The sequence below is a fragment of the Gasterosteus aculeatus genome, chromosome 14 (genome assembly GCF_964276395.1).
Source record: "Gasterosteus aculeatus chromosome 14, fGasAcu3.hap1.1, whole genome shotgun sequence".
NCBI lineage: Eukaryota > Metazoa > Chordata > Actinopteri > Perciformes > Gasterosteidae > Gasterosteus > Gasterosteus aculeatus.
Genome location: NC_135702.1, coordinates 355,183 through 375,024, shown reverse-complemented (window position 1 = coordinate 375,024; position 19,842 = coordinate 355,183). Strand labels below are relative to the sequence as shown.

Sequence of the window (19,842 nt, the reverse complement as noted above, 5' to 3'; positions counted from 1 at the left end):
ATTAGATGCTTCACCTCCTCAGAAGGTTCCATGATTAGTTTGTGCATCAGTAGATCTGTGATGGACACCGTGGTCTACTTAAGAACACCTGGATGTCGTATATGTATATATTTATATATATATATAATATGTATATAATTATATATGTATATATAAATATATATATATTATATAAATAATATTATATATATATTTATATATACGAAGCTGCCGGTGAACCGGAAGTGGAAGGAGCAGTTGACGCATGACTTCCGGTTGAGGCGCGTACTGTTAGTGGGTGAAAGGTGGCGAAGACAACAGAGTCATTCTTTGCTTCACCTTCGTTCCTCCAACCCAGAAGCGACGATGCTGCAGAACACGGGGTGAGCGACACGGAACCGGCTCACACGGGCGGCGATTCGAACGCACCTTTTCACCAGAAAAGACACAAGCAGCGCGAGACTTCACCTTCGTTTACATTTAACATTTAGTCTTTAGTTTGTGATTCCAATCGCGATCCAAAGGTCTCTGCCTGCGACACCGCAGTAGTTTGATTCTGCTGCCCCTGCCTCATGACCTTCGAGCAAGGCAAAGCGCTGTTACCTAAGCTCACACGGCGGCCTGGCCTTACGCAGGGACACGGCTTCAAACCGACAACCACTAGGGATCCTTTATTACTGTGTCCTGTTCCAACACACAACAATAATGACATCTAATCTAATCTAATGAGCCACATACAGTTTAATCTTGCTGTTTATGTCCCATCTTGTAAAGAAATGATGGATTTCTCTAAAGTTGTAATGTCTTAATTCTACTTTTTCACATTTAAAAATAGACATTCCAAAAGTGATCAGAGGCATTATTGATTATGTCAACACCCCTCATCACATTAGGTCTAAAGTTCAGATAAAAACTTAAAATACTTAACTTAGTAAACAATATTGTTTATGATCTCAATGTAATACAGCATGACGTCAGCAGAGGACGCTCTGGGTGGAGCTAGACGCTGATTGACAGGTGTCTGCTACACCATCACAACGTGTTTTTACTCACTTAAACTTCCACAGTCCTACTTCTGTAAACTTGATTATTTCTTAACCTTTTTATTAGGACAAGCTGTCATTTATCTATAATCTGACACACTTTTCAATCTGTCCTATTGGCTGGAAAGAACAAGGTGGACCGTTTGTCCACTTTGGCTTCTTTTATTCAATGAATTAGTTTGTTTTTATGAATAACCTTCAAACCTCTGGGAGCCAAATATCTATTTGTCAGGAAACAAAGAGCCGCTGGCATGCCAGTGATGTAGCTTAGCTGTGTGTTAGCATGTGAGCTAACTGCCTGCGTCTCTCTCAGGAAGTTGGCGGGCTGCACGCTCTTCATCACCGGGGCCAGCCGGGGGATCGGCAAAGCCATCGCCCTGAAGGCCGCCAGGGACGGGGCCAACATCGTCATCGCCGCCAAGACCGCCGAGGCCCACCCCAAGCTCCCGGGGACCATCTACACCGCCGCTCAGGAGGGTGAGGCGCTAACAGGAAGTCAGCCGCTGTAGAGACGGGCACGCTGTTGCGGCTTGGTACCTCATTGGTGCACGTCAGTGAGACGGGGGGACGCCAGATTTTAGATAATTGAACGTTCTTCTTCTTATCGATGATGTCATAACTGTCATTGTGCTCTAAAGACGTGTTTGAGTTCTTCTTCTTCTCTGCGTCGGCGTTCTGTCTCCAGAGGAGCAGGAGCTTTATTTTGAAGGGTAGTTCAGGCTTCACAGTAAAGCGGCGTGTGTCCTTGCAGTGGAGGCGGCGGGCGGTAAGGCGCTGGCTTGTATCGTCGACATCCGCGACGAGCAGCAGGTGGGAGACGCCGTGCAGAAAGCCGTCGACAAGTTCGGAGGTGAGACATCGTTCATCAGAACGACTCCGAAGAAATGACGAAGGGTTATGAAACTGTACAACATCCGTTAATGCAAAGACATGACTGACTTTTTATAATTCAATCTGCTGTAAATAGAAACGAAGGTTTCTTCAAGGCTTTAGAGGTGAAGAAAACATTATTTTCAAGTCCCAGTTGGACGTAGTTGTACCGGTGGGTGGGAGGCTGGTGATGGAGCGCCCCCCCCCCCGTGACATCATCACGATCAATGTGTCTGATTGGCAGGAATCGACATCCTGGTGAACAACGCCAGCGCCATCAGTCTGACGGGAACCCTGGAGACGCCCCTGAAGAAGGTGGACCTGATGCTGGGAGTCAACCTGAGAGGGACATACATGACGTAGGAGAACACACACACACGGCCAGATGACCCATGACCTCCGGCTAACGACCTTCACCAAACGCGTGTCTGTATGTTGAAGGTCGAAGCTGGTCATCCCTCACCTGCTGAAGAGTCGCAGTCCTCACATCCTGAACCTGTCGCCTCCGCTCAACCTCAACCCCGTCTGGTTCAAGAACCACACGGGTAACCGTGGCAACCGACCAGCCGCCATCTATCATCCAGCCGCTCACTTCTGTTCATCCCGCCTTTCTATTCTTTTCAGCGTACACGATGGCGAAGTACGGCATGTCCATGTGTGTCCTGGGAATGGCAGAAGAGTTCAGAGGTCAAATCGCCGTGAACGCCCTCTGGCCTAAAACTGGTCAGTGGCTAAATGTTAGCATGCTTACGGTAAACTAGCATGCTAACAGACCTCTCACAGTAAACTAGCATGCTAACAGACCTCTCACAGTAAACTAGCATGCTAACAGACCTCTCACAATAAACTAGCATGCTAACAGACCTCTCACCGTAAGCTAGCGTGCTAACAGACGTCTCACCGTAAGCTAGCGTGCTAACAGACCTCTCACCGTAAGCTAGCGTGCTAACAGACCTCTCACCGTAAACTAGCGTGCTAACAGACCTCTCACCGTAAACTAGCGTGCTAACAGACCTCTCACCGTAAACTAGCGTGCTAACAGACCTCTCACCGTAAACTAGCGTGCTAACAGACCTCTCACCGTAAACTAGCGTGCTAACAGACCTCTCACAGTAAGCTAGCGTGCTAACAGACCTCTCACAGTAAGCTAGCGTGCTAACAGACCTCTCACAGTAAGCTAGCGTGCTAACAGACCTCTCACAGTAAGCTAGCGTGCTAACCCTGCCCCTTGTTGCCGTAGCGATCCAGACAGCCGCGATGGATATGTTGGGCGGAGAGGGCATCAGTAAACAGTGTCGTACCTCTGACATCATGGCGGACGCCGCCTACGCTGTCCTGTCCCGACCCAAACACTACACGGGTCACTTCCTGGTCGACGAGGACGTCCTGAAGGAGCAGGGAGTCAGAGATTTTGAACAGTACGCCGTCCAGCCAGGTACGCTCTCTGCCAGCTGTGTTAGGCCAACCTAACTCTGTCATGTGATGCTCACGGTGGTCTCTGATTGGTCAACAGGTCACCCGCTGCTGCCGGACTTCTTCCTGGACGAAGCACCAGAGAGCCTGGTGGAGCAGATGGAGCAACATGGTAAATACACAAATGCTGTTATCACACTAGGACTCGTGTTACACTCGATGGATGCAGATACTGTGGACACCGTACGGCAGTTTCTCATTTAATAGGTGTATCGTTTTGGTGGAAACTTCCTGTTTTTGTTATCCTGTTGCCAGGGGCGACACCAGCCTTCAAACCACCACCGTCGTCGTCAGCCGAGCCGTCCTCCGGCGGACCAATAGAAAGCACCTTCAACGCCATCAGAGGAGTCATCAACGAAGACGTGGTCAAGTTGACGCAGGGGATTTATCAGTTCGACCTATCAGGTAGAAGCAGATCTTACAATGTAGACATGTCCATATATGGAGATGTGGTGGGCGTGTCACTGATATGAACATGTCCATATATGGAGATGTGATGGGCGTGTCACTGATATGAACATGTCCATATAAGGAGAAAATAAGGGCCTCTGGTTCCTGGACCTGAAGAGCGGCGCTGGCAGTGCAGGTCAGGGCCAGTCGCCTGTCAAGGCCGACGTCGTCATGGCGATGGACTCTAGTGACTTCAGCAAGATGTTTGCAGGTGAGCCGTCACCAGGGTAACACGTGGAAGATATCAGGGAGGAACTGTGGGACCCATGGGGCTGTGACCACAGCGATGACGTCGCTGGGCTCATGCTGTGCCGTTTCCACGGTGACGGCGTGTGTTTTTGTTTTTTCTCCAGGGAAGCTGAAGCCCACGATGGCCTTCATGTCGGGGAAGCTGAAGATCAAAGGCGACATGACGCTCGCCCTCAAACTGGAGAAACTCATGGGGCGCATGAGCAAGGCCAAACTGTGAGGCTGAAGCCCCGCCCCCAGGCCCTATCAAGCCCCGCCCCCTGCTTGTAGATGTACACAGTAAAGATGATGACAACGACCAGTTTTTAGATCTAATTGATGATAAACTGACAGCTGAGGCTACTTGACGTCTAATGACCTTCACATACAACTAAATAAAGAAAATGAACTTTTGGGTTTGATTTTTTTTCCTTTCCAAGACTCAAATGTTGGTGTTATTTATATTCCATCAAGTTAAAATGTCCTTTTTGTGTTTGTTTTATAAAGTTGTTGTCCTATAATTTTCTACCACTTGTCAATGTTCAATGAATTAATTAATTAGTGATGGGCAAAGATGAAAAAAATGACATTGATTAAACGTGTTATGCCTAAAATTCAATAATGAATTATTATTATTATTGGGGCAGTTAGTGAGCAACAAGAGGACGTTCAGTCTGAAGCTGTGGATTTCATCTGGAGAAAGAAAAACTCCTCCAGTGATGCAGGTTGAGCAGCTACACTGTTTAACAATGTAACATTGTTGCAAATGTTGCGTTAAAGGATTTTACGTGTGTGTGTGTGTGTGTGTGTGTGTGATGGCTGATGGAGTCTTCTGCTGTGTTGTAAGTGATGGGGGTAGATTTCCTATTGACATGTGATCCAACATCAAGTTTCTCCGCTGCGATATGCGTCATTCCTTGATGTTCACTTCATGAGAAGAGTTTTCTTGGCGATGGTTTGGACCACGAGGAGCAATCAGTGAGGGAGATGATGAGACGAGGCTCCAAAGGGTTCCTGCACGCCGCATCAACGTGGTCCGCTCAGGTCTCCACTGGGGGTTTGTAGCTTCTGCTTCGTAGTACTTCAGGCTCCTGGTACTTGAGGCTTGTAGTACTTCAGGCTCGTAGTACTTGAGGCTCGTAGTACTTCAGGCTCGTAGTACTTGAGGCTCCTGGTACTTGAGGCTTGTAGTACTTCAGGCTCGTAGTACTTGAGGCTTGTAGTACTTCAGGCTCCTGGTACTTGAGGCTCGTAGTACTTGAGGCTTGTAGTACTTGAGGCTCGTCGTACTTGAGGCTCCTGGTACTTGAGGCTTGTAGTACTTCAGGCTTGTAGTACTTCAGGCTCCTGGTACTTGAGGCTCGTAGTACTTGAGGCTTGTAGTACTTCAGGCTCGTAGTACTTGAGGCTTGTAGTACTTCAGGCTCCTGGTACTTGAGGCTTGTAGTACTTGAGGTCCGTAGTACTTGAGGCTTGTAGTACTTCAGGCTCGTAGTACTTCAGGCTCGTAGTACTTGAGGCTCCTGGTACTTGAGGCTTGTAGTACTTCAGGCTCGTAGTACTTGAGGCTCGTAGTACTTCAGGCTCGTAGTACTTCAGGCTCGTAGTACTTGAGGCTCCTGGTACTTGAGGCTTGTAGTACTTCAGGCTCGTAGTACTTGAGGCTTGTAGTACTTCAGGCTCCTGGTACTTGAGGCTCGTAGTACTTGAGGCTTGTAGTACTTCAGGCTCCTGGTACTTGAGGCTCGTAGTACTTGAGGCTTGTAGTACTTCAGGCTCGTAGTACTTGAGGCTCCTGGTACTTGAGGCTTGTAGTACTTCCGGCTCGTTGTACTTGAGGCTTGTAGTACTTCAGGCTCGTAGTACTTGAGGCTCCTGGTACTTGAGGCTTGTAGTACTTGAGGCTCGTAGTACTTGAGGCTCGTAGTACTTGAGGCTTGTAGTACTTCAGGCTCGTAGTACTTCAGGCTTGTAGTACTTCAGGCTCCTGGTACTTGAGGCTTGTAGTACTTCAGGCTCCTGGTACTTGAGGCTTGTAGTACTTGAGGCTCGTAGTACTTGAGGCTCCTGGTACTTGAGGCTTGTAGTACTTCCGGCTCGTTGTACTTGAGGCTTGTAGTACTTCAGGCTCCTGGTACATGAGGCTTGTAGTACTTCAGGCCATGCTGAGACAATTTACACCGGGAGAAGAAGTACTTGTATTGCTTCCTTTGTCTTGCTCAAATCTACTCGCCAAGTGTCAAGGAACCTTTGTGGTCACACGCCGGATAGGGGACTTCAGTGCGATCTGAGAGGGGTGGAACTACACAGAACTTCCACCTCAACCTTCTCAAATTATGGAGGGAAGCGGAGTCTGTTTCCCTGGTGTCTGCAGTAGCTCAGAGAGAGGAGCTGGGGCCAAAGCCCACCAATCCGACCCGGCTCCCGTTCAACGCCCATCTCTCTGCAACCCAGCAAACAGACATAGCCCAGTTGCAGGATCAGTTTAACGATGCGTTCTCCCTCCTGCCAGGTTGCACAGGTCTCAGTGCATCACATTCAGATGTCCCCGGGCGTGACGGTGCGGTCGCGGCCCTACAGGTTACCTGAACACACGAGGAAAATTGTTCAGCGAGAATTGGCTGCTGTGCTGAATGCTTAGGATGGGGGTCAGGAGTCCAAGAAGGATGGCTCTATGAGGTTCTGTGGGGACTATCGCAGGGTGAATGCTGTGTCACGGTTTGATGCGTACCCGATGCCCCGGGTCGACGAACTCCTGGACCGATTGGGCACCGCGCGTTTTTTTACAACACTGGATTTGACCAAGGGCTACTGGCAGATTCCCTTGTCACCAGAGTCCAAGGAAAAGACGGCTTTCTCCAGTCCGTTTGGATTATACCAATTCACCACGCTTCCCTTTGGGTTGTTTGGTGCCCCGGCCACTTTCCAACGCCTCATGGACCCGGGGAAGTGTGCAGTCGGACGGAGGGGCGTACGGTATCTGGGGTACCACTTGGGCGGCGGGAGGGTGCGGTGGACAAAACTGCAGCCATCGCAGCCTGCCTGCGGCCCAAGACAAAAAAAGAGGTGAAGCAGTTTTTGGGGCTGGTAGGCTACTACGGGAGGTTCAACTTCTCTCTCCCTTTTATCTTGTCCTGGCAGGTGCAGAGGGTGGACCGCCCGGTCCTCTACATCAGCCGGAAACTATCTGAGAGAGAGGCCAGATACAGTACGGTGGAGAAGGGACAGACAGGGAGATGGGTATGTGGTGGCGGGCGTGGTTAGCTCAGCTGCAGAGGGGAGAGCGGGGGAGTGGTTCAGGGGACGGTGCCGGCAGGAAATTAACAAACACAGCTGAACAAGATTCTGAGTCATTGTCTCCCCTGTAAAAGCAGTGAGCAGGACTTGGAGCGGGGAGAAGACGCTCAGGGGCAAAGCCGAGGAGCGGAGCAGAGCAACAAATGCAAAGAAACTTGCTCACTGCAAAAGGAAAAATAAAGCATATTACCAAGTAGACCCGTGTGTCCGTGCGTTCTTTGACAGAACCCAACAGTGGTAGCCAGATGGAAGGGGCACAAACAGGTTTTGTCCGGGGTGAGAGGGGTCGGCTACCATCTTTTTAGCTGCTTTAGAGACCTGGAAGCGAACAAGTCCTGCAGGGACGGCAGATTGCAGCCGATCAGCCTCTCTGCAGAGCGGAGGACACGCTGCAGCCTGCCCTTGTCCTTGGCTGTGGCTGCAGCGTACCAGACGGTGATGGAGGAGCAGAGGATGGACTCCATGATGGCCGTGTAGAAGTGCACCATCATCGTCTTTGGCAGGTTGAATTTCTTCAGCTGCCTCAGGAAGAACAACCTCTGCTGAGCCTTCTTGGTGATGGAGCTGATGTTCAGCTCCCACTTGAGGTCCTGGGTGATGATGGAGCCCAGGAAACGGAAGGAGTCCACAATAGTGACGGGGGAGTCACACAGGGTGATGGGGGAGGGTGGGGCTCTGTTCCTCCGGAAATCCACAACCATCTCCACTGTCTTTAGAGCGTTGAGCTCCAGGTTGTTCTGGCTGCACCACGACACCAGATGGTCAGACTTCACCTGTAGGCGGACTCGTCCCCACCAGAGATCAGTCCAATGAGGGTGGTGTCATCCGCACACTTCAGGAGCTTGACGGACTGGTGGCTGGAGGTGCAGCTGTTGGTGTACAGGGAGAAGAGCAGAGGGGAGAGAACGCAGCCTTGGGGGGAACCGGTGCTGATGGTCCGAGAGGCTGAGACATGTTTCCCCAGCTTCACGTGCTGCTTCCTGTCAGACAGGAAGTCTGTGATCCACTTGCAGGTGGAGTCGGGCGGTGCAGCTGGGAGAGTTTGTCCTGCAGCAGAGACGGGATGATGGTGTTGAAGGCAGAGCTGAAGTCCACAAACAGGATCCTGGCGTAGGTTACTGGGGAGTCCAGATGCTGGAGGATGTAGTGGAGGACCATGTTGACAGCATCGTCCACAGACCTGTTGGCTCTGTAGGCGAACTGCAGGTTGGTGGAGCTGTGGGGGATGGGATCAGGACATTGTCTTTCAAATCTGCAGTAGAACTCATTGAGCTCGTCTGCCAGGCGGAGGTCATTCATGGAGTGGGGGTTTTTGGCTTGTAGTTGGTGAGGTGTTTGAGGCCTCTCCCAACCGAAGCAGAGTCACTTGCTGAGAACTGTTGTTGGAGTTTCTCAGTACAGTCGTTTAGCGTCTCTCACCGCCTTGCTAAACTTGTATTTTGCCTCTGTGTACAAGTCTTTGTCCCCACTCCTAAATGCCTGATCCTTCTGCAGACGTAGTGTTCTGAGTTCCGCTGTGAACCAGGGTTTGTTGTTGTTGTAACTCACCCTGGTGCATGATGGTACACAGCTGTCCTCACAGAAGCCGATGTAGGAAGTTACAGCCTCTGTGAACTCATCCAGACTGTCAGTAGCAGTCCTGAAACCATCCCAGTCTGTGCAGTCAAAGCCCGAAGATCCTCCAGCGCCTCACTGGTCCACAACTTTTTGGTTTGTGTACGTTTTGATAGTCCCTTTTACCGTAAAACACAGAAAACAAAAAACAAGAAAACGAATGCCCACTTCTGTTTTCTCGTTTTGGATTTAAAACGAAAAAGGAGAAAACTGTGGTAAATCTGGAGAGCGTGTAACCCTCCCCCCCCCCCCCTCAACTTGTCACGTGACTTCAGAGAAACGGGCTGACTTCAAGAAATGGACAGAGAGAAAGTGAAGATGTTTCTCTTTATGGTCTCATGATTTGAAATGAAATACATCTTTTTTTATCTCCTTTAGATACAACTGAGATACAAGCTTTTAAGTACAAATAACTAGAAATGAATAATTATTATAACATCAGTCTCTGAACCGGTTTCAGTGAAATCATGTGACCTCCCGGGGTCCCGCCCCTCTGGTTTATAGACACTCTCTCTTTTCTTCCGCATCATCCTCTTCTTCAGAGATCAACAGCTTGGGTAAGAAAACTCTCTGAAACATAAATGATATAACTAGAAAATGCATTTCCTGCTGAAAATGCATTGGAATGCAAAAAGCTGAAAGCTGAAATGAACTTCAGAAAATTGCTGAAATTACAGAAAGTTGAAGGGAATTTGAATATATTTTCTGATATTACAGATATTAGAAAATCTGAAATTAATTTGCAATTGCTGAAAATACAGAAATGGGAGAAGCTGAAAGGAATTTCAATAGTTTTGCTGAAAAACGAAAAAAGAAATGAATTTGAAAAATTGAAAAAAAACACAGAAATTATTATTAGAACATTGCTGTTAATACAGGCATAATAAAAGCTCAAATCATTTAAAAAAACTGCTGAAAATACAGAAATCGGAGAAGCTGAATTTCAATAGATTTTCAAAAAAAATACAGAAGTTGCAGGAGCTTAAATGAATTTAAAAAAATACAGAAATAACAAAAGCTGAGACGACTAAAAAGAGGTTTAAAATTGTTTGTAGTAATATTAGTAGTGGTATTAATTGTGGTATTTGTAGTACTAGCAGTAGAAGTAGTAATAGTAGGTTTAGTATCAATAGCAGCAGACTATGGGGACTATTTTTTCTCTAGACACTGAAATGAGACACACAACGTCTGGTGGCTACAACTATTTTGTGCTGAATGCCAGTTATTTACTTACTATTTATAATGTCGCTGGTAACTGTAATATAAACGCAATAAGGTACTTGAGGCAGTACTTTATCTTCAATAATGTAAAAGTTGGAGGGTTGTGTAACACCACGAACATAACAAGACGAGCAGTGTCCTTCCAAGAAGACCTGACCCTTTCATATCATAGGAACATGGCAATATAACATCACTACCCAGCTGCGACGCGCACAGGACTGCCGTGAGGACACGCAACCAGGACGTGGACCAAAACAGGGACATTTGATCCAAAATAGTTTTGTGGGGCTTTTGAGTTGGTCTTTACATAGATGTTTCATAAGTATATTCATGTTATTTTAGATTTCTCCTTTAATATAATATATTCATACATCAATATATATATATATTTATACTGGATATTTATAATAGTTACGATATGGTAGTTATATCATATTCTGAACATTGTATACATATTCATTAATATACTGAATTGTCTTTTGCACTTCCTCGTTTCGGTGGCCGGGTCTCCGCTTCCTGACTCACACGTTGTCGCTTCCATCGAAGACACAATGCCTGTGTTCTCATTTACGTCGTTGTCAGGGGGCTACGTGGAGGTAAAGGTAGGACTCAGACGCAGAGTTCTTTCAGGGTCCGATCGATGCGTCCGCCCCCCTCGCCCCCCTCGCCCCCCTCGCCATCCACGCCTTAAATCTCCGGCTGCTTTTAGAATAACTTATTTTCCCCGTTAAGATGGTTCAGCTACTGTAGAGAAAAGGGCGCCGTCTCGGCTCGGCGAGAACGACAGCTTTGTTTCTCCGACGCGCCCTGAAAGCAGCTCCGTATCTCACTCAGCATCTCGCCGTCGCAGACGAGCTTTGGCGTGTTTGGCCTTGAGCGCCGTGTGCAACCAGTGTTGCTGTTCGTCTGTTCGTTTAAATTGTTTGTGCTTCATCAATTAATGTTGCACATAACTAATGTGCCGCATCATACATGTTTTTTATATTAATTTCAAACTTTTCAAAAATTTCAAACTTTTTATTTATTTATTGTAAATGACCTCTCGCGGCCCACCAGGGGGGCGCGGCCCACACTCGGAATCGTTGCACTAGGGAGGTGCAGGTGATTGGAACAGCTGGAAACATCATCATCATGACATGACAGACAATCACAGGGGAGGACAGGACAAGGCAGGAAGTGACATGACCCAGGGAGAAAAGAGCCAAGAAACTACTAAATAAAACCAGACATGAACCCAAACCGTGACAGAACTCCCCCCTCAAGGGCCAAATTCCAGATGGCCCTAACCAGACCAAGAACAGACAAGGGGCGGGAGGGAGGGAAACCAAACGATGGTGGGCGGCCCGGCGGACAGTCAGTTGCCCGGCTCCGGAGCGCCGACTGCAGAGCACTGAACGTCTCTGGGATGGCTGGCACGGGGAACACGGGAAACCTCCGGAGTCGCTGGCTCAGCCCCCGCCATTGCCCCCCCGTCGAGTGCCGGATCCCAGACGGCCCCCCAAGCCACCAACGGGAGGGTGGAAGAGGACCACGGGATGGGAGGGAGGGAGCCTGAGTCCAGGAGCAAGTCTCGGGGCCGGCAGCCAGCTGGAGACTGAGCGGCCCGCCCTTAGCCAGACGGGTTCCCCGGAACTCCTCCCGAGGAAAAAACTCCGCCGAGTCCTTTCTTGGTCGTGTCATTCTGTCAGGGATGCAGGGAACAAAAGACTTAATAGTCCAAAATACCAAAAGCAAAGGGCCAAGGGGCAAAAACACACACGAACCAGGGGCAAAAAGGCAGGCATGAACTAGACACATCCAGGACGTTCGACAATGACGCGACACGTGACACAAGAGACACGCATGGCTTAAATACACTAGGGAGGTGCAGGTGATTGGACACAGTTGGAAACAATCAGACGATCACAGGGGATGACAGGACCAGGCAGGAAGTGACCCAGGGACACGAGTGGCAGAAACTACAAAATAAGACAGGAAATAAAACCACACCGTGACAGTCGTTTATTTAAGTTTTACATTTGGTCGTTTAATTTCAACATGATTAATAGAGTGAACAATGTGAGGAAAGACTGAGCCGATGTCCTGTCCAGTACAAAAGCCAGCCCCCGGTGCCTCAGCCCCCCCCTCATCAGGTGCATCTAACGAATCATAAAGAAAGTTATTTCAAATATGAACAAAAAATACATTAAGTGAATACACATAATTCCTACCAACAAAACAAATAATGATTTGTAACAAAACAGAAAATATGGCTCCAACAACCTTATTATGGTAAACTGTTAAATAATATAAGTATATAAGTATTTAACTGCAAATAATGCGTGTTGGATACCTTTTTTTGCATTGAATAATACTGAAATGTTTACTGAAACTGTTTGGATGGCGCTACCTAAAACAATCTATGTATATATATCTGTCTCTCTCTATAGAAGTAGAAGTATTGTTATGGAAAAATAAATCTGGCTGCTCTGCTGGTAAACAGGAAACACCGTCTAGACGTGTGCGAGCAGCTTCTCATGGTCACAGAAATGCATGTTTTGAATGCGCTCTGCACATGTGTTACCCTGACGCAACAGGTCTGCCCACCACATTATAATATAACATCTAGTTTATGTGAAAACATTAATGCAGAGATGAACTGCTGGAATTGTTTCCCTTTCAAGAAAATACTTAGAAATTGTTATTTTGTCTGAAGGCAAAAATACAGCTTCTCATCACTGCAGTAAGTTGACAGTAGTCAAGCTAAGTTACTTGTTTTTCCTTCACCCAGGAAAATCTGACAGTGCTCAGTCATCAAATTCCTGTGAAGCAGTTACCATGGCAATGTAAGTATCACAAACATTTCTATGACATTACACTAAATGAGAGTGTAATATCTGACAAGGTGTTCGTTCTGAGTGATGGATGATGTGGAGGGACTCCTGACACACAGATTTTACACTATGTAGTATAACCCTGGTGGGGGGAGGGGGGGCATAACCATATGAAGTGAATAACCTTGTCCAATAAAGACATATTAAGATAAATGAACAACGTAGCACACAGGTGAGTGGGACTAGTAAGAAGGTCTGAGGGCATCTAGTGGATGGTTTGTGGTTAGCAGGTCTAGGGAGGGAGAGGAGGGTCCGTGGCCTGGAGTTAGTGAACCTGAGCTGCAGATCAGCAGAGCGGCACAAAGCGCAAGGCCAGGCAACCAGGACCCTTCTGTCAAGGGACGGGACCCAGATGCCCCTCCAGGGACCCCGAGGAAGATATTGAAGGAGACATGTGGAGCAAATGTATCCAAGCAAGTCTACCAGCAGACTGGTCCTATAACATCTGCTTAAGCTGCCTATACCAGCGTAGTAAGGTCTGGTCCGCGGAAATACAATAATACATACTGCCAACCTGAGATTGGTTCCCAAAACCGTGTTGGTTCCTCCACTAACTATAAATATTCTACATTTTACTGGGAACAAACAGAAATCTATTACAGGAGTCATGTGATCTCTTTTCTTAGTTTTTGTTAGCAGTGCTGCAGCATTCCGGAATTACAGTATACTGTAATTAGCTATTGAACTAATCACCACCAACACAGTGAAGTAAATGGATGGTGTGTAAATGTGTAAATGTATTACTTCTTTTTTGACAGGATGACTAAAGCTGCATCGAAATATAAAGATATCATCTCAAAAAGTTATGAGATCAAAAAAGGATCTCCTACAATCTACCAGTTGGGACTAACGGAAGAGAACATTGGAACTCTGAAAAGAATGAGTCTTGGTGTAAAGAATCCCAACAAGGTAAACAAAACCATCTTGCTTGTTGGTGAAACGGGAACAGGAAAGTCTACTCTGGTCAACGCTCTGGTGAACTTCGCCATGGGAGTGAAGTGGGAGGATGATGTCTGGTTTCAGATCGAAGGGGGCGAGAAGAAAGAGCAATCACAGAGTCAGACGTCAGATGTGGTCGTATACGAGATCTTTGGACTTGAGGATAAAACTCTGCCCCACTCTCTGACCATCATCGACACTCCTGGATTCGGATGCACAGAAGAGATTGAACACGATGAAATAGTCAGTCAAAGGTTATTGGACTTGTTCCGCTCAGTGGGTGGAGTTCACGAGATCAATGCGGTGGGTCTGGTGCTGAAAGCAGCCGAGAATCGACTGAGTGACCGACTTTCATACATACTTAATTCGGTGTTGTCTCTATTTGGAAAAGATCTAGAGCAAAACATCATTGCCCTCCTCACACACTCAACTGGAAGGGTTCCTAAAAATGCTCTGGCTGCCCTCGATGCTGCAAAGATTAAGTGTGCCAGAAATGACAGGAACCAGCCTGTCCACTTCCTGTTCGATTTCTGCCAAAACGAAGACAGGACGGAGGACGACATGGGTCTTGAAGATGCATATAACAAAGCTATGCATGAAATGGAGCGGTTCATAACCCTTCTGCAAAATTATGCACCTCAAAAGCTGGAGAGAACCGTTGATGTTCTGAATGAACGGATCAGACTGACAGCCTGCATCCAGAACCTGCAGGAGAGAATCCAGTGTATGGAACTCAAACAGAAGGAAATCCAGCAGACTCAAGAAGCTCTGAAGCAATATGAAGAAAGGATGAAGTCTTTAGAAGTGTCCACTATAGAAGTTGATGAGCCATACAAAGATAAAGAGCCTATAGAAAGTGGAATGTGGGGTTTGTTCTTCTATAAAGGAGCTGTCACCTGCAAAGTCTGTGAGGAGAACTGTCACTATCCTGGATGCACCATGTCCCACAATCCTTCACACTGTGAGGTCATGAAAGAAGGCCGCTGCACCTCATGTACCAAGAAGTGCCCTGTAGCAGACCACGTTAAAGAAGGCTACATGTATGTGACCAAGACCAGAAAGGTTGAAAAAACTCTGCAAGATGTGAAAAAGAAAAATGAAGAAAGGATGAAGTGTTTTGAAGGGTTCACTATAGAAGTTGATGAGCCATACAAAGCTAAAGAGCCTATAAAAAGTGGAATGTGGGGCTTGTTATTCTATAATGGAGCTGTCACCTGCAATGTCTGTGAGGAGAACTGTCACTATCCTGGATGCACCATGTCCCACAATCCTTCAGACTGTGAGGTCATGAAAGAAGGCCGCTGCACCTCATGTACCAACAAGTGCCCTGTAGCAGACCACGTTAAAGAAGGCTACATGTATGTGACCAAGACCAGAAAGGTTGAAAAAACTCTGGAAGATGTGAAGAAGAAATATGAAGAGAATAAAGCACAGAATGAGAAGAGCCTGGACATTTTGGAAAGTCTTGAAAAAGAGATGGAAACTCTTGAGGCACTCAAAACAAAATCCCTGTATGAGGCCTACGACCACGTGGTCAGACTGGACCAGATCGCCCTGAGTGTTTCAGTCTCCACTTACGTCCACCTGGACTTCCTGATCAAGGAGATGGAGAAGAAAGGGGACACCAAGAAGGCCCAGAAGCTGAAAGAGATGTCGGGTAGAAAAGATAAAAGAGATATCGCAGCGATAAAGTATCGTAAAATTGTCAGCAGCAAGTAAAATGATGAGAGCCACTGACGTCCAGACTGACGATGCATCAGACCGGCTCATACTGGCCGTCATACAACGTTAAGCGACCCTTTGGACGCCAATGAAGTGTGACGTTTGTTTGGATTTTCATTTTTACGCTATTCTACATGCCTCTCCAGTTAAACAAACCTTTTTGATCACCTTCACGCCCGTCTAATACCTACACGCACGCTTTCCTGTTTCTTTCCTGATGAGAACCGACTTTCTTTCCTTCAAAAAGGAAGCACAGATTTGATGAAGACGTCCTCCTAGTCTGGACTATCACTTGGAGACACAAAGCTCCTAAATAATAAAATAAAATAAATATCACCTTTGGGATGTAATTTTAGAACAAATCCGTGTTTTGGGAATAATTGTTGATGCAACCAAACTCGTTTAAAGAAGACATTTGAAGGTGTGTTCCATCTTCTGGTTTTTATGCAGTTTTCACAAAAAGGGGCGTAGCCATGAGAGCACAATGTGCACAAATGTTCTGGATTCACCTGCCCATCACCTATCTGGGTTAGTTTACTATGAATATTGATGCAACCTTTGCTGCCGGGCTTCATCACAGTTACGGCTGTTACGATATCAATATATTTGGGTGACATTTTAGCTTAGTTAGCGTAGTGGGTTCACTGCTTCTCTTCACCTGTCGGTGTCGCTCTGTGTCAGTGGCGTGCTGCATAAGCCCCGCCCCCTTTCCACTAGGAAAAGGGACAGAGGATCAACTTAAATGTTGGTGGCGTTCATTTAGATGTAAAATGAATATCGCAGCAGCAAAAATTATTGCACGCGATTTCAGAGAGCGATATGTGTTTTTATCGCATATTGAGACGGGCTTAATCACAGTTTATAAAATCTCAAATATAAAACTATATAATCTGTAATCATCTGCAAATGTACGAATATGTAAACATTACATTGCTTGATTGGTTTATCAGGCCGTTCCACAGAGACTGATCTCTCCACACTGCTAGAGCTCCTCTCTCTCCTCTGTCCTCATCCTTCTGGACGTCTCTGCTGCATTTGACACAGTCAACCACCAGATCCTCATCTCCTCCCTTCAGGAACTTGGTGTCTCAGGCTCTGCTCTCTCCCTTCTTTCGTTCTACCTCGACGGACGCACCTACCGGGTAACCTGGAGAGGATCTGTGTCGGAACCTTGTCCTCTTACTACTGGAGTTCCTCAGGGTTCCGTCCTGGGTCCCCTCCTCTTCTCGCTCTACACCAACTCTCTCGGTGCTGTCATTCGCTCGCATGGCTTCTCCTACCACAGCGATGCTGATGACACCCAACTAATTCTCTCCTTCCCTCACTCGGATCTCTGCCTGTCTGACTGACATCTCTCAGTGGATCCGCCCACCATCTGAAAATCAACCCCGACAAGACTGAACTACTTCTCCTTATGTGAGAAGATTCTCCTTCACAGGACCTGACGGTTAACTTTGAGACTCCGTGTTAACGTCCACTTTGACTGCAGGAACCTCGGCGTGACGTCGACAGCCGACTCTCCCTGACTCCAACATCACTGACAACACCATCCTGTAGATACTCGCTCTACAACATCAGGAGAACACGTCCTCTTCTCACTCAGAAGGTACTGATTCAGGCTCTTGTCGTCTCCCTCCTGGACTACTGTAACTCTCTCCTGCAGGTCTCCTGCTACCACCATTCAGCCTCTGCAGCTCATCCAGAATGCAGCAGCTCCACTGGTCTTTAACCTTCCTAAGTTCTCCCTCACTCCTCCACTCCTCCGCTCTCTTCACTGGTACCGGTGGCTCATCCAGTTCTAAACATGGTGCTCAGGTACCATGCTGTGAATGGATGGGGTCCAGCTTACATCCAGGACCTGGTCCAACCCGACATCCCGACCTCTGACCTCTCCGCTCTGCATGTGATAAACTGCTTGTTCCTCCTCACTGAGAGCAAAACACTCCACTAGATCTCCACTCTTTGCTGTCCTGCTCCTAAATGGTGGAAGGAGGTCTCTGAAGACATCTCTGATATCCTTATGGTTGAAAAGCACTTATTGGATAAAGGCGTCAGATAAATGACATGTAATGCATAAAGTTCAATGAATTAGTGTTGGTTAATTGATTAAGCATATTATGACTAAAATTGAATAATCTTACAGAGTCTAGATGTGTTACCTGTAGTAAGTTCAGTGCCTGTTAGTGACCAACAAGAGGACGTTTAGTCTGTGGATTACATTTGGAAAAGAAAAACCCTTCCAGTGATGAGGTTGACACTGTCAAACTTACTGCGTTCCTTAACTGACAGGAGGTTGTGCACTCACGGTGTATGTGTGTGTTAAATCTCCAAAGATGATCATCTATATGTGAAAGTCACCCTGCCCCCCTGTTTATCTGTCTTCTATATAGACATTTGAGTAGCTGTGACGATGACTTGCATGTGTGTCAATGTGTTTCCTGACTGCAAACATCAATAACTGTCTCACTGTGTGTTACATGGCCGATGGTGTGGTGTCCTGTTGGGTGATGGGGGGGGATAGATTTCCTATTGAGATGTGATCCAACATCAAGTTTCTCCACTGTGCGATATGCGTCATTCCTTGATGTACAGTAGTTAGAAACAGCTTTGCTTTTATCCACTATGTCTGGTAGATTACCAGTAAAAATCTTCATTTTCTCAGTCAATGTGCAGCAGTGTGAAGCCCCTCCCAATGCTCACAGCTGGTGCACTTTATTTTTATCTTTTTAACTTTTACCTTTTATTCCTTTATTTTTAAACTAACCCATCACCTTATATTACTAACCCATAGCATTATATATATATTTTAAATTTTATTCCTTTTGCGTCCATTGTCGTACCGTCTGCTGCCACGCACCAACCGCCAAGTTATATTATGGCAATAAATGTTCCTGATTCCTGATTCCTGATGATTAAATCCTTGTCAGAGGTGGATGGGTTGCTTAGTTAACCCATTTCCATTGTGGGTGTGTCACAGATATAAATATGTCTACTTCCATATAAGGAGATACTGTGTAGATATGGTAGAGTCTGAAGAGGTGTGTCTTTAGTTTGAGGCGGATGATGTGAAGCCTCTGCGGTCCTGTGGGCGTGTCACCACACACACATGCGCAGGGGTGTCTTCTGATTGGACAGCACAAACCTCTCTGATGTGTATCGAAGCTTCTCCTACACCATGAAGGTTGGTCAGATCGTCCTGCTCCTCTGAAAGGGGAACAATCTGTCCCTTTTCAGGTGAATTCAGTCATTTCACTTCTGTCTGTACTTACAACTTGTGTTGATGATTGTGTTGATGTATTCTTTTAGTAATAAATACTTAATCACAAACGCGTTTAAGATACTTTCGATTTCTCACAAGGGCTTAATCCATGAATTTCCACTACAAATAGCAGCATAAATACTAGTACTTTTTGTTATAGTAACGTGACCCGGTGATAACGCACAAGAGACAGGATGAACTGAGGCAAAGACGATTGGGAGCAGCGTTGGAGCCGGTGACACCAACAGACTTAACGAACGTGTTAAGAAGGCCGGCTCCATCGTTGGCTGCAAACAGGACGGCTTGGAGAAGGCGTTGGAGGGAAGGTCACTGAAGAAACTGTTATCCATATTGGATCATCCTAACCACCTGCTGCAGGGACAGCGGAGCACGTCCTCCATCAGACTCCTTCAGCTCCGCTGTCACAAGGACCGATGCAGGAGATCATTCCTGCCCAGTGCAACAACACTCTACAATAAACCATCCCTGGCTAAATAATGACATAATAACCCTGCTGAAACAATAAGGAAACCTTCAAAAGAATAAAAAGATTAAATACTGTTCACTTCAAATATCTCTAACAAACAAAACCAACCAAGACATCAGACCATGTGGGACTAACTTGTAATATTCGGGAGGTCAGTGTAAAGGTTTAAACCTTTACCTTTTTATGCAGCTTCCCCTAAAAGGGGCGTGCACAAACGTTCTGTATTCATCTGCCCATCACCTACCTGCGTCAGTTTACATGAATATTGGTGTGATCTTTGCTGCCGGGCTTCAAAACAGTTGTCGTTTTTGAACCAAAATTTCTTCAATAAACAAGTTTATTTGTTACATAAAACGTTTCTTTAGCGGCTAGAGATTTAAACTTCAT

At 46.6% G+C, this 19,842-nt stretch overlaps 3 protein-coding genes across 3 annotated transcripts; 2 read left to right on the top strand and 1 right to left on the bottom strand.

The window, feature by feature from the left end:
- Positions 1-43: 43 nt before the first annotated feature.
- On the top strand, positions 44-4,456 carry hsdl2 (hydroxysteroid dehydrogenase like 2). Its single transcript, XM_040197452.2, has 11 exons — positions 44-362; positions 1,336-1,499; positions 1,774-1,872; positions 2,137-2,251; positions 2,334-2,437; positions 2,517-2,615; positions 3,133-3,327; positions 3,406-3,477; positions 3,621-3,770; positions 3,898-4,026; positions 4,169-4,456. Exons 1-11 carry the CDS (start codon positions 346-348, stop codon positions 4,282-4,284), a joined length of 1,260 nt encoding a protein of 419 aa, XP_040053386.2. The 5' UTR covers positions 44-345; the 3' UTR covers positions 4,285-4,456.
- A 3,030-nt stretch (positions 4,457-7,486) lies between these two features.
- On the bottom strand, positions 7,487-9,217 carry LOC144388270 (uncharacterized). The gene is made up of 2 exons (XM_078088547.1): positions 8,889-9,217; positions 7,487-8,556 (listed from the first exon to the last, which is right to left on the bottom strand). The coding sequence occupies exon 2, from the start codon at positions 8,039-8,041 to the stop codon at positions 7,631-7,633; it is 411 nt and encodes a 136-aa protein (XP_077944673.1). The 5' UTR covers positions 8,042-8,556; positions 8,889-9,217; the 3' UTR covers positions 7,487-7,630.
- Positions 9,218-9,419: 202 nt separating this feature from the next.
- LOC120831720 (uncharacterized) lies at positions 9,420-19,036 on the top strand. Its single transcript, XM_040197418.2, has 3 exons — positions 9,420-9,511; positions 12,946-13,000; positions 13,807-19,036. Exons 2-3 carry the CDS (start codon positions 12,993-12,995, stop codon positions 15,704-15,706), a joined length of 1,908 nt encoding a protein of 635 aa, XP_040053352.2. The 5' UTR covers positions 9,420-9,511; positions 12,946-12,992; the 3' UTR covers positions 15,707-19,036.
- Positions 19,037-19,842: the final 806 nt, after the last annotated feature.

Coding starts and splice junctions, on each gene's coding strand:
- hsdl2 (XM_040197452.2), top strand. Junction 1,500..1,773: donor CTACACCGCCGCTCAGGAGG/GTGAGGCGCTAA, acceptor GTGTCCTTGCAG/TGGAGGCGGCGGGCGGTAAG. Junction 3,328..3,405: donor ACAGTACGCCGTCCAGCCAG/GTACGCTCTCTG, acceptor ATTGGTCAACAG/GTCACCCGCTGCTGCCGGAC.
- LOC144388270 (XM_078088547.1), bottom strand. CDS start 8,041: ATGGTTGTGGATTTCCGGAGGAACAGAGCCCCACCCTCCCCCATCACC.